The sequence below is a fragment of the Leptodactylus fuscus genome, chromosome 3, assembly GCF_031893055.1.
Source record: "Leptodactylus fuscus isolate aLepFus1 chromosome 3, aLepFus1.hap2, whole genome shotgun sequence".
NCBI classification, from domain to species: Eukaryota; Metazoa; Chordata; class Amphibia; order Anura; family Leptodactylidae; genus Leptodactylus; species Leptodactylus fuscus.
This window is the reverse complement of record NC_134267.1, coordinates 169852529-169866684: the sequence shown is the minus strand read 5'-3', so window position 1 is coordinate 169866684 and position 14156 is coordinate 169852529. Positions and strand designations below refer to the sequence as shown.

The 14156-nt window shown below is 39.9% G+C and overlaps 1 protein-coding gene across 1 annotated transcript in view; it reads left to right on the top strand.

The window, feature by feature from the left end:
• The window catches only part of RSRC1 (arginine and serine rich coiled-coil 1), a 226392-nt gene extending 212737 nt beyond the window's left edge, over positions 1-13655 (top strand). Inside the window, exons 8-10 of the mRNA XM_075268757.1 lie at positions 5294-5400; positions 11004-11150; positions 13416-13655. Coding sequence (XP_075124858.1) covers positions 5294-5400; positions 11004-11150; positions 13416-13508 — 347 coding nt within the window. The 3' untranslated portion in view covers positions 13509-13655. The remainder of the gene's footprint in view (positions 1-5293; positions 5401-11003; positions 11151-13415) is intronic.
• The last annotated feature ends 501 nt before the right edge of the window (positions 13656-14156 follow it).

The window sequence follows — 14156 nt, the reverse complement described above, 5'->3', positions numbered from 1 at the left end:
TGCTCCTCTCTGTAATCTTTCTGTTGCCACAAAGTGAAGTTATAAATGTTTGAAAGCATAAAAATTTGTATGCAAATTAACCTAAGTAGTCACATGGTCGGGGAGCCGCTTCATCCTAGTCACAGTGTCCTTACTAATCTCACCTCCTGGGCATGATGAGCACTTTATTGACGGCTTTCTTCCATGGTACAGTGATGATGATGATTGTTCAATTCCCGTACAAGTGCCTGGAGTTCCCCAGTTAGAGACCTTGGAGGCTCGGGCACACCCCCATTGCACTGGAGCCTCATTTGTGTGTTTAAAAAAAATCAGCTTTTTCATGGAAATGGTGCAGTGAGTGGACTATTGAAAAGTTTGATGGTGTTCAGTATAATGCCCCCTAAAATACACTTTGGCTGGTTGGATATTGAGCTTCCTGGTAATAGATTCCCTTTAAGTAACTAAAGGGGTTCACAAATGTAGTACACAGTGTTTCTATCCTAATTACTCCATTGATTTTGGTAATTATTACACATTTTTAGATTAGTTATATTTATATAAAATTGACCGAAGAATATGTACAGATTCCAAACTTGGCTGGTTCTGGGGTTATTATTGCATTACAGAATATATGAAGTCTATAAAGAAAATGATGCATCATCCACTAATAAGATCTATTTCTGATGTTTAATGCCATTGTGTAATAATAAAGATGAGGGGATTGCGGATATGCAGCAGTTCATTGTATCCTTAAGTTCAGTTTATTACTCATTTACTTTATTATTTTCATTACTAATTTATTACACTAGTTTATGGAGTTTATGCTTTTATGGTAGATTACATGGTGTATCCTGGATAAAAGTGCTTCTATATGACAAGACAATCTTCAAATCCATGGATTGTATTATTATTACCTATTGCTAATATTGGGATAATTTATTCTGTAACATTGTGCCAAAAACTAAAAGAAGAGAAGACACAGAGCTTACAATCTACACTCACCGGCCACTTTATTAGGTACACCATGCTAGTAACGGGTTGGACCCCCTTTTGCCTTCAGAACTGCCTCAATTCTTCGTGGCATAGATTCAACAAGGTGCTGGAAGCATTCCTCAGAGATTTTGGTCCATATTGACATGATGGCATCACACAGTTGCCGCAGATTTGTCGGCTGCACATCCATGATGCGAATCTCCCGTTCCACCACATCCCAAAGATGCTCTATTGGATTGAGATCTGGTGACTGTGGAGGCCATTGGAGTACAGTGAACTCATTGTCATGTTCAAGAAACCAGTCTGAGATGATTCCAGCTTTATGACATGGCATTGCATTATCCTGCTGAAAGTAGCCATCAGATGTTGGGTACATTGTGGTCATAAAGGGATGGACATGGTCAGCAACAATACTCAGGTAGGCTTTGGCGTTGCAACGATGCTCAATTGGTACCAAGGGGCCCAAAGAGTGCCAAGAAAATATTCCCCACACCATGACACCACCACCACCAGCCTGAACCGTTGATACAAGGCAGGATGGATCCATGCTTTCATGTTGTTGACGCCAAATTCTGACCCTACCATCCGAATGTCGCAGCAGAAATCGAGACTCATCAGACCAGGCAACGTTTTTCCAATCTTCAATTGTCCAATTTCGATGAGCTTGTGCAAATTGTAGCCTCAGTTTCCTGTTCTTAGCTGAAAGGAGTGGCACCCGGTGTGGTCTTCTGCTGCTGTAGCCCATCTGCCTCAAAGTTGGACGTACTGTGCGGCGTTCAGAGATGCTCTTCTGGCTACCTTGGTTGTAACGGGTGGCTATTTGAGTCACTGTTGCCTTTCTATCAGCTCGAACCAGTCTGGCCATTCTCCTGACCTCTGGCATCAACAACGCATTTCCACCCACAGAACTGCCGCTCACTGGATGTTTTTTCTTTTTCGGACCATTCTCTGTAAACCTTAGAGATGGTTGTGCGTGAAAATCCCAGTAGATCAGCAGTTTCTGAAATACTCAGACCAGCCCTTCTGGCACCAACAACCATGCCACGTTCAAAGGCACTCAAATCACCTTTCTTCCCCATACTGATGCTCGGTTTGAACTGCAGGAGATTGTCTTGACCATGTCTACATGCCTAAATGCACTGAGTTGCCGCCATGTGATTGGCTGATTAGAAATTAAGTGTTAACGAGCAGTTGGACAGGTGTACCTAATAAAGTGGCCGGTGAGTGTATATAGTAAGAGTCAGTGCCATGTAACGGAGAGCTACAAATGATACAGCGCAGTGACTTATATATTGGCATTGCTTGAAGCTTCTGTGCTTTTAAAACATTTCTTCAATCACTTTATCATTCATGACATTTTTTCTGATTAATCAGTTTCTGAGATTCTGTATTAAAACCCCATCATTGCCTCCTTTCCTATCTATCTTAGCTTGCAGAAGACAGCCACCTAGTGTTTGGTGTGTGTGACTGCCTTTTGACAGAATCCACTACAGTGATTTTTCTATTTAAAAACCTATAGCCATACTTCTGAGAAAATAATAAAATATTAATAATACATGTGTATTTCAGCACATAAGTTATGATTGTTGTTGTCTAATATGTTTAGTGATCACTATGTTTAGCAGTTTCTTTATAGTAATAACTATTAGCCTAGATTGACTCTTATTTATTAAAACTAGATAGGGAAACATGCCTATTTTCATAATTTGTTTTTACTTTCTAATTGCAATTTTATTTATTGTTGGGTAACCATCTTGCCTTTATATTGGCCATGAATTTTAGATCGAGCTGTCGTGCCTTTTTGTGTTACATAGCAATCATTACGGCAGATTACACTTGTATTTTATCCAGAGGGGCAATCCTTAGGTGGCAAAAGAATGTGAAAAGTATTCTGTATCTATCTAGTGGTCTCCTAATCTGTCTAATTTAGTTTATATATGAGAAAAGATCTAGGCATTAGCCATTTACTGGCTACCTAATTGTAATGAACACTTGATGCTCACAAGAGCTTACAATCTATGAGGAAACAGGTGTAAGAGGGCTTGTTTGGTACAATGGTCCAATCATCTTTTAATTAATAAAATCATATAACTGAAGCTGTATGAGCAGTTACCATCCGATATCTGGGAACATACAGATTCTAAGTACAGGGTAAATTTTGGATGGAAGGGTCAGGTACTGAGGAATAGAGTGGAAAGGATAGCTTAGCATAGAAAGTGTTTATTTACCCTGAGGAAAAGTAACCCGGTGTGATAAGTCTGTCTAAAAAGCTGCTGGAATTGGGTATTAATCTGTGTAGAGCATTCCAGAGCACTGGTGCAGCTCAAGAAAAGTTTTGGAGACGTGACTTGGAAGTTCAAATAACCTTACAAGTGTAAGGTCATTGGCAGAATGGAGAGGACGGGTAGGATGGTAGATATTTTTGGCAGAATTTCATGCAGTTATAATTCTAATTAGAGAACTGTCTATATAGGAGGAATGAGCCCAGTGTACATAGTTACCTAGTAGATGAGGTTGGATAAAGACATTAGTCCATCAAGTCCAACCTTAGTAGGGTCCGTCCCTTCCACCCAAGGATTGTTGGTTTTGTATTCATTTTTCTACTGTATTGTGACAATGTCTCTGTGCATTTTATATAGATTCCATAAGTCTGACGCTTCTGCCGCACCCTATTACAATCATAAAAATATAGACATGGTGAAGTAATTGTAATATAGGATTGTGTAAACTAGGGAAGAACCAGAAAGCAGGAAAGGCAGCTTATAAAGAGAAATTAAAAGCTATCGGCAGCAAATGAGCATCTGATTTCCGTACAAGACATCAGCTATTATTGGAATGGCTTTTCATTTTCGTCTTCAGCAAGGACTTTTACTGAATGAGCATTGATTTCTGCAGCTCCTTAGCTTTCTCCATCCATTATTTTTGATTTTCCTATGAAATATATATATCCTTTCTACTGACATCTGACAAACATCATATGGAAGTCATTTTATCTTCAATAATGTGTTTGTCAAAAAGTATCAGACACTAATGGATTTCACTTCCTCACGGTCCATTCCAGGCATGTTAATGTCATCAGCATAACTCTTAGAAACATTTTGCCAGGTATTTATTTCTTTTCGGCTTTGTTCCCGCCCCTGTGTAATTTCATACCGCCTGTCACTTCCTATCTGTTTGGCGTGGATAAATACTGCATACAAATAAGGCTAATGGTTAATGAGGAGTATATATGTTTGCAGACAGAGTACACCAAGATGTGCTCTCCACATTATGGAAAATAGATTTGTTATCATTGCAGTGAGACAATGTTGTTGCAGTTGTTATAGTCATTTTATCAGTTCATCATTTACAACACAAAGAACAATGTTAGTAATCCTGATGCCTGACATAATAGGGAAGAGTTATAATGACTGGGGCCCGACAAACACAAAGGAGCCATAATGTATAAATAGGCTCCGGCCTCCGGTATAGACTTCCAGTGTAACTGTTGCCAGAAATCTGCCATAAGTTATCATACATATGATGGGGCAAGAAGTGCCCGGTCTGCCCCGCTCAGCTCACTTTCATGAGAAGTGGCGGGCTAGACGCAGATCCAGGGATGGGACTCATCATTGGTGCAAAAGAGGGTCTTGGTCCAAAGATGCAACACATTCACGTATCTACGCCAGAAAACTGGTGGCAATGTGTTAATGAATTTGCCACATTTTAAAAAGTTTCTCACATATAAATAAAACATATTTTTTCGTCCACTCTTGCTCAAGACATATTCCATATGCAAGATGGGCAATGTGTTTGAGAAAGCCACCCTCAGTACATGGCACAACCATAGGACCCCCACTGATCATGCATGGTAGAGATGGGCAATGCAGACAATAGGCCATGTATTTTATATTAAGGAAGACCCCTTTAAGAAACCTGTGACATTGGACATGTAGACTCATCTACAGGCATCATGTTGTTCAGGAAGAGCTGGAAAGATGTACAAATGGTTTTGTGTCGAAAAATTCAGTATAACTTATTGACTGAAATCTGTAGTCATTCTAGATTTAGGAGTCCAGTGGGTGGAGCTAGCGCTATATGCATACTCATACAGAGAAGGCTGTCGGTTATGAAGTGAATCTTATCATATTATAGGACATGATGCAAGTGTGCTATACCTGTCAGTCTGTAATCCATGATGGCTAAACTGTGGATTGTCTTCACCATCTCAAGGTTCTTTGCTTCTATCTCCTAAAGATTTTCCATTAGACCAATTGTTAAAAAGATATATAGATTGGCATTGTTTGCTTAACCTCTTATGTACATTTCTTTTATATTTCAGACCAGGCACTGCTGCTTGATCAAGTCAAACGTGCGAAGGAGATCGACGCCATTGAAAGTGATTCTTTTATACCACAAGTATTCAGATCAAGCCGGGACACTAAAGCAGTAAGTGTTAAGCTGTTCCAGCTGCTTCCGCCATCTTGGCTGCATGCTCTGGGGTTATACTTTACTGAGACATTTCTGGAGGTAATAGACAGAATTCTCCAAATTCTGAAGGTATAAGTAAAGTGTGGTGAAAACCAAAATGGCCACTGTTATGGTCTCATAGAGATTGTTACACAACTCAACTAATAAGCTGCAAGAGAAGTATGACAGGATCTGTCTTATTGTTACTTATAGGGTATATAAAATATAATGTATGTACTCTTTCTATGCTTATAGTATGCTATTCTTATGTACATACTGAAATGCATCTGTTTACTAAGCCGCTTTTTTCTCATGTAAGACAAAAAAAATTGTCAGATACTGAGCACTACAGTCAATAAGGTATTAAAGGAGTCTTCTTGCACCCAGGTATTTTTTTTATACTAATCAGTTTGGTCTGACACCCAGACCCCACACTGATCAGCTTATCCTTCCAAAGGACCCCTTTAAGAGAGCTGCCTCCATAGAGAAGTAGTGTCTGCTCCAGAAACATCCCCAGTAAGTCACAGCACTTCGCTCTTCATAGTGTACACATAAGATCCTCAGCAGGTGAGCAGAATTTTTACTTTCAGAAGTCAATATTTAATGACCATGCCACAAGCCTGTTCTAAAGGGGACCTGTCATCTGATTTCTGTTTAATCTAATGACATGGCGCTGTAGGGCTTAAAACTAGCTCTTGTGACATGCTGACATTAGATCCTCAGTTATAGTTTGTGAGGAAAATAACATTTAATAGCAGCAGTGACCAAAGTCATGAAGTACCTTTGGAAGCGACTGTGCAGAGGCATGGCAGGCACAACCCTGATACGCTCAATAAAGGAATTGCCGTTCAAGGAGTTTCCTGCTGAAACTACAAGCGGTAGTGGATTATTAAAACTGTTTCCTTACAACAATAACCAGGACAGGCTGAATAAGAACAGTTTGGAGTCTTCGTACAGTACCCATTATCATCATTGCTCCCATGACCTGACACAGTGCTCTTTCTCAGCATGAAATGCGTTGTCATTTCTCAGCTAGCTCCAGTATTTTAATTTTGGGGGGTTTTTGCATTAAAGAAAGTCTAATAAAATAAAAATTAGTTAAGAAATATTCAGCCCCTCCTTGGAATTCTAAGGATATAGCACCGATAATCAAGTCCACTACATTTCACTACCTGACAGTGCGGACACATATGTGAGGGTACCATGTACCTGGACATGCCATTTCATCTGACTAGTAGCATAGTATACAGCAAAGCAGTTGTCAGTATCACCAGTATATATGGTAACGTATACAGACCATAAGACACTATTATATCCAGTAAACCAATTCTGGATGCTCCATTTGTCTTTAAAATCTTCTGTACAGCTATGTTCACAGACACCCAACAGACTCCATCATAGACAGTAGGGTTCCTCATGATCCTTCAGTGTTATTATTTCCGCCATCAGACAGACTGTTTTTTTTGGTTCTTCTGGTCTTCAAATGGACCAGACCAGACTTCCCGGCGAAGATGTGAACATAATATTCACCTAAAAGACATGAAAACAAAGGCAGCCAAAGTGCTATAGACATAGTAGTTGATTTGTGGAAGAGAGAACCAACAGACAATGCAGAGCAGAGAATGAAAGGCTGTATAGGGATAGGCAACCCGTTATTTCATCCTAAAACTGTGCAGCCAATGTCCATTATATTCTGCACTGAAGCGGTTAAACATATTTATTATATGGAACTGCAAAGAAGGGAGCGAAACTATATTCTCAGCAACCTATCATCTCCAAAGTAATTGACAAAGGGGTGGAGGGCTAAACGCAGGCTGAAATGAGTTTGTCAATTCTCTCAGCCTGCCGTACATGTCTGGAGATCGGGCATTTTATGAGCGCAGCCTTTCTTGCCCAACATACTTCATTGAGAATCATGCTTTATGACAGCCCTGAAGGTCACAGCAGAATTTATTTAGCACACACTGCTCGACGAGATCTTTATTCACATTTCTGCCCTGTGAAAATGAGCAGCAACCATTTTAAACTGATTTATGGGGATAATTCATGTTCAGCGCGGCTGTATTTCAAGACTTTTAATATGCTTTACATGGTGTATATTTAAGCAGCACAGCTTAATAATGTTTGTTTATATATTTATTTCAAGCTGCTAGAAACCGTACGTGCCTTCATCCGAGCTTTCATGCATTTTATACTGGTTTAGTGAAGTATTTCCATAGAGAAGCCGTATGGTGCACATGTCAGTCCCTGTGGTGGACGGCTACTGAAGTGGACACAGCCAAATATACAAAGAGCCCGAAAAGATTGTAAGATTTAAGAAACAAAAGCGATGCGTTAAAAAAAAAATACAAATATTTTGAAAATGAAAAATTCAACTTCCTGTCACCACTCCAAGAGGATGTCCCACTATAGGATAGAAGATAAGTGTTCGATCACTGGGGGTTCCAACGGTGGGGAAACACCTTTAAAGGCGACCTTTCACCATTTTCGCGGATTTCAACTCTGCTCCAGCCTACTTAACTGTAAAGAACATAGTCAAACTATCTGGTGCTAAAACTAACTGCACTGATTTCTCAGGAATAGGGGGGGGGGGGGGGGTAGAGAAAAAAAATGCCATCAGAATCAGTGTAATAGGCCTGTTAAAGGATGCAAAGAAAGGTTAAAGGGTGCTGAAAGGTTCTCTTTAAAAGCATACCCAGGAATATATGTGAATGACTTATGGTACCAAATCAGTGGTATTGAGCTTGTAGCACTTCTCCTGGCCTTACAGATAGATAATCCTTTAGTAGTCCCACCATGAGGAAATTCAGTGTGTTACAGCAACATAGATAATACAATAAGACCAAATACAGAAGCTCCACGGTAGAGGCATTACAGTGACAGTAGGTACAGATAAAAAGATAAAGGTAAAGAAGATAGCAGAAGAGATATCACAACTTAAAGGGGCTCTATCACCGGATTTTAGCAAATTGAGATGCACATATCCCTGAATAGCCTTTAAAAAGGCTATTCAGGCCCCGCTAATCGTTTTATAAAAGACCACCCCGTTGTAAAGTATCACCGTAAAAACGTATATGTAAATGATACTTACCGTGCATGGTGGGCGTTGCGTGCACCCCTCCACGTCATCCTTTATTCACGCCCTCCTCTTTTTTCTTCTTTGTAAGACATTCTCCTTCCCTTGCGATTCCCCGCCTCCATTTTTTTCATGTTTCATGTTCCCTCTCCATCAATGCCCCCAGTATAATGTTCCCATCCATCTCAGTCCCCAGTGTAATGTCCACTTTACATCTCTGCCCAGTGTATAATGTTCACATCCATCTTCCTCCCCCTCCATCCAAAAAAAAAAGACTATTGGCCAAAATAAACGCCCCCCCCCCTCCCCCAAACCAAAAAAAAATCACTCTGGTGCCCAAAAGTCAAGCATAGGCTGCTTGATATCTGTTTTGTCATTGTTTCATTCAAAAAAACAAAGCAGAGTTTTTCAGAGTTATTCTGCTGATACTTACCTTTAAATGTACTCCCAGTGAAGCCATAATGATTTCACTTCCAGGTGTACAGAGGGACTGAGCATGCTCAGTTCCCCTGAGAACTATGCGAGCGTACTGCGGTCGTGCATTTCACTACACCAAAACGGCGCCGGAGCTTGCGCAGCAGCACTCCAGAGGGAGCGCTACTGCACATGCACGGGATTTCACTGAAACCCACCAGAATAAAGGAAGATGGAGGTGGGGAATCGCAAGGGAAGGAGAACATCATACCAAGAAGAAACTAGAGGAGGGTGTGAACAAAGGATGACGTGGAGGGGTGCATGCAACGCCCACCGTGCACGGTAAGTATCATTTACATATATGTTTTTACGGTAATACTTTACAACGGAGTGGTCTTTTATAAAATGATTAGAGAGGCCTGAATAGCCTTTTTAAAGGCTATTCAGGGATCTTTTTAAAGGCTATTCAGGGATATGTGTATGTCAATTTGCTAAAATCCAGTGATAGAACCCTTTAAGGATCTTTCAGTTCACTGTATAGAATGATCTCCGCTTAGCCCAGTGTTGGTTGTACAGCCTAACCGCAACAGGGAGAAAAGACTTCCAATAGCCATCGATCCAATAGATGATATGGGACTGTGCTAGTTGTAGCACACTGAGACCACAAACAGCTGATCATACACAAGTGTTTTCTAGGCAAATGGCCTGCGGAATCTTGTATATACTAGTATTGAGCCAACTTGTTGATGATTCCATGTAGCAACCATGTTATTTCTCCACACAACATGAACCCAAACTAAAATCTAATAGCAAACTAAAAACACTGGATGAGCATTTTGCTGAGTGTGTCTCCAATGTTAGTAGAAGATACTTCATCCTGCATATTGTAGGAGCCGTGTGATTCTAATGATGAAGAGTCCATCACTTGTCAGCTCTACAGAGTCCTACACCTCGCCTCCTACTCAGAAATGCCTTCTTAATTGGTGAAATGCTAGATAGTAGAAGGAAGCGAGATCCTATGACGGACTGTAATGATGGACAGTCACACTTCACTGGTATAATGAGGGTAGATTCTAATTACAATAAGAAGATATGTTCAGCATCCAGCCCACCAGAAGGAAACCGAAGAATCTAAGATCCCATCCTCCGTTCTCAGAAATGACTGAGGCACATTGCCTTCCTTCTATTTACTATCCTCTATGTCTTGTACAACATTTATCGGCCACTACAGCCTTTACGTATCTCAGCCATCCAGCCGTATATAGTGGAGAAATCACATACAAATCCTGTTATCATTGATTGTAGAAAATGACTACAATAATATGGCAGCGGATCCCCAGATACTATGTATGAGTAAGTAGTAGCGGATACCTAATGAGAAATCATTCATTTTGGAGGAAATGGATCCTCAACCCACTGTCCCTCACATTAATGTGCTTGGACAGTTTCATCCTCAAGACTGACGTCTGGATGGACACATAATCTATAATGGGCAGACCCTGCTATAGATTAGTGTTCCTGCCATGACACCCTTGTATCCATTTTAAGGCGTCCTCCTAGACATAATTACAGCTCTTTAGAGAGGTGTTCACGTCTAATTACAGACAGAATTCGTACAATTCTAGTAAATGGGCTGCTTTCCATTTAATCCCGCCATTCATACATGCAGGTATAGACACATATGGTTATGCACTGTCACTTTCTGTAATGTCACATCACCTAAACGACAGAATTGTATTCGATATGATGTCGGATGTTTCTTAAGGAAAAGATCTATAGGAAAAGAAAATATGATTTTTGTAACATACTACAAGCCATGTAATATGAATTCAGTTTGGTGTCAGGACAAGACATAGGAACCACTTAGCCGATGCAGCTAGAAATATGGATTCTAACTTTTTGGGTTATTTCCAAGTTAGGTTTCTTACTATCTGGCCACACAAAAAGTGGCACCAGGAGTGATAAAGCTGCAGAATTTTGTCTGGTTCCTGACTTGACTTGGATCATTACAAGAATCTTGGATCATTTTCTAGAACATATACTGTTGCGTTTAAACATTTTCTCTGTGGTTACCAATTTTGTGTATTTTTAGTCAACAGAAACCAGTGAAAACAAGCATGAATCTGCCATATTAGGTGTGGGAACTTTGGATTCATTTGGTGATGAGAAAGAAGCAGATGTTAGTACTATGCCGACTGCTATCAAATATCTGGATGACAACTCCATCGCACACCCAAATGTAAGTTCTCTCTTCACATTATTTTTGATGTGATACAATTGTCAAGATGACAGGATTTCTCACTAAAGTGATAGTATATACTATATGCACAATGCCAGATGAAAGGGGTTTAATCGTCTTAGCAACTTATTCCCTAGCCTTAGGAAGTAAGGCTTTGTTCACACTATAGCCATCCATATTCAGCCTCACACAAAGAGCTCTATGGAGGGGGTAGGAAGGATTCAGATTCTCCAGCCATATGGTTAATTGATTTATTGCTTCATTCTGTGCTCTGTATCTATAACTTAGTAGTGTTAAAAAAAAGCAAGGAACATCCGAGTGTAACAGCAGCAATTATTTGAGTGTGTTTTTTATCCCTCTCCCATCTTGATTGACTGATATAGAGAAAGTAACTGTCTGAACAGAAGAGAAGAAAGCATATTTGTTTTGTAAGATATATTACAGAATTTCATATTTTGAAGGGGGTTTTCCCAGCTCCCTCTTCCTCTCACTTCCTTTATTCTTCAGCAAGCTGATAGTAGAGCTTTGACTGTTTGATGAACAGGACACTGTGAAGTACCTCAGTAGATATATACTTTGCCTTTACCATGAGCGATTATTTATTATGATTACTAGGAATATAATAGAAATGTAGATCAAATAATTTGTACAGTAGCTATATATTACATTACACAGGTTTGTATAGAAGACTTATCATGATTCGACAGAGAATAGACAGTAAACTCAATGTTATCTTTGTGTTTACATAGGGACATAGACACTGTCTAAGCCTTTCTCAGTAAACTACAATTAGCTGAACTGTTTGCGAGAACAGGAAAGCAGCAGAGCACTCTGCCCCTCCAGAGAGCAATGACTCATTGCTCCATCCTGTCTTGTCAGACACAGGTGGTGAACCAATGAAATGCTGTGTAAACAATGAGAGGAATAATGTAACATAGCAGGCAAACAAAGCAGCATTGCTAAAGCCATGCATTTAGGAAAACTCATATATTTACATAAGTTAACAGTAGGATAGAATCCTAGAGATGGGAATACCCTTTTAACCTGTATTATTAAATGTTGTTTATAACTGAAAGGACACTTTAAAGTTGGTTGTTAAAATTTTAACATTTTAAAGTAAGTCAATTAAAAGTTAAAAATGACTTCTTGGAGCCCCAGTCTCACATTTAGAACCTGGAGCCCGCTTGCTATTGCATCCACATACTATAGGGGCACATCTGGTAGGAACCTGCATTACACAGGGGAGTGGATACAATTTGAGTGAGGCAGTTAGTGGTACAGGTGAGATCTTTGTCACTAGCTCTCCTGGATACAGAGATGACCGGACACCAGACAGAGTTAGTCAGCCTTACAACTATCATGCAAATTATTCATCAAGGCTGACTTTTGTCAACACTATTTGATTCTCCTATTCACGTAGAGCTCTTGAGGCCTTGTTCCTGCTGCTAGTCTTGTACTTTAGAAAGTTCCTTGTTCCTGTTGCTAGTCTTTCGCTTTAGAAAGTGATGTTGATGGATGGCTTCAAGGCATGTGCACCAGGTCCCCTACTTGTACCTGTGTATAAAAAACCTAACTTTTCCCAGTCTTCATATCAAGCCTTACCCAGCCTTCTTATCATATTAGAGGAAAGTCAGCAGAACCCTCCAAATCAATATTAGAAGAATATATGGAAAATGATGTGGGAAAAATAGACTGCTGGATGTCTGTGTGGGAGAGAAGGATCAGACAGTTGGATTTTAACATATGACATCTTCTGTTCCCACAAGAGATAGTCCACCACCAGAGGTGTCTGACGGCGATTTTTTTTATTTTTCCTACTAAATACATATGTATGATCATCTGCTCCTGACATTCATGTGTATGGTGGAGTTAAAAAGAATAGCTCTCAGCTAATCCTATGACATGTATGTGCATCCTTATCACCCAGTCTAGTTAGTAAGATCTCAGTATTAGAGCAGTTTGATCCCCAGAGGTGTTTCTTTGAGGAGCTGAGCAATGTTAGGTAGTGGGCTTCAGCACTTCAGGTCTTAAGGTCTTAGATATTTGACATACCTTGATGGATACTTGAACATATAATAGGGACCTTATTGGACTGTGAGTAGTATGTCATATGAGAGCATTTCTATGAGATAGATATACCAATGAGTTTTTAAAGTGAAGAAGAAGGAATGACCTCTAAATATTAAAATACCTGCCATGTGTTTGGTTTTTCGGAGATCCCCAATGATACATAGTTGTGAACTGTGCTTTTTTTTTTCTCGACAGCTGTACATTGAGAAGGCGGAAGCAGAACTGAAATGGTACAAGAGGCTAACTTCTCTACGCCATGAGCGACTGATGGGCAGTCCCGTGGCATAACGGTCTAGGAAAGACTGATGCTGGACAGCGTGTGCTTTTATGTATACCCCATCCTTCCTTTCTATTTGTCCAATGTGAAGAGTGAATATAACACTTTATATTTTAGACAAGTTTGCAACAAATTCATTAAAGTAAAGTTCCACTTTTGATGTGTATGGCTGTGCGAGTCCATCAAAGTAAACTAGTGTCTGTTTTTTTATACTGTCCTTTTTTTTGTTTCTACTTTCTGAGAATGTGCAAAAAAATGGACAGAAAATAACGGACAGTAACAGATGGCTATCAGTTACTGTCCGTTATAAGTCCGTTGTCCATAGACTTCAATGTAAAAAAAAAAATAACGGACACATGCCGTCCGTTTTTTTCAAATGGACAGAAAAGTCCTGCATGTAGGATTTTTTGTCCGCTGGAAAAAAACGCACTTCGGACGGATTGGGTGTAAACGGACACTAACAGACTAGAGATGAGTGAGTAGTATTCAATCAAGTAGGTATTCGATCAAATACTACGGTATTCAAAATACTCGTACTCGATCAAACACCACACAGTAAACGCAGTAAAAATTCAATTCCCCTCCCACGGCGCTTTTTTTCACAGCAATAATTATACAGGGGAGGTGGGACAGGAACTAGGACAACGTAGGCATTGGAA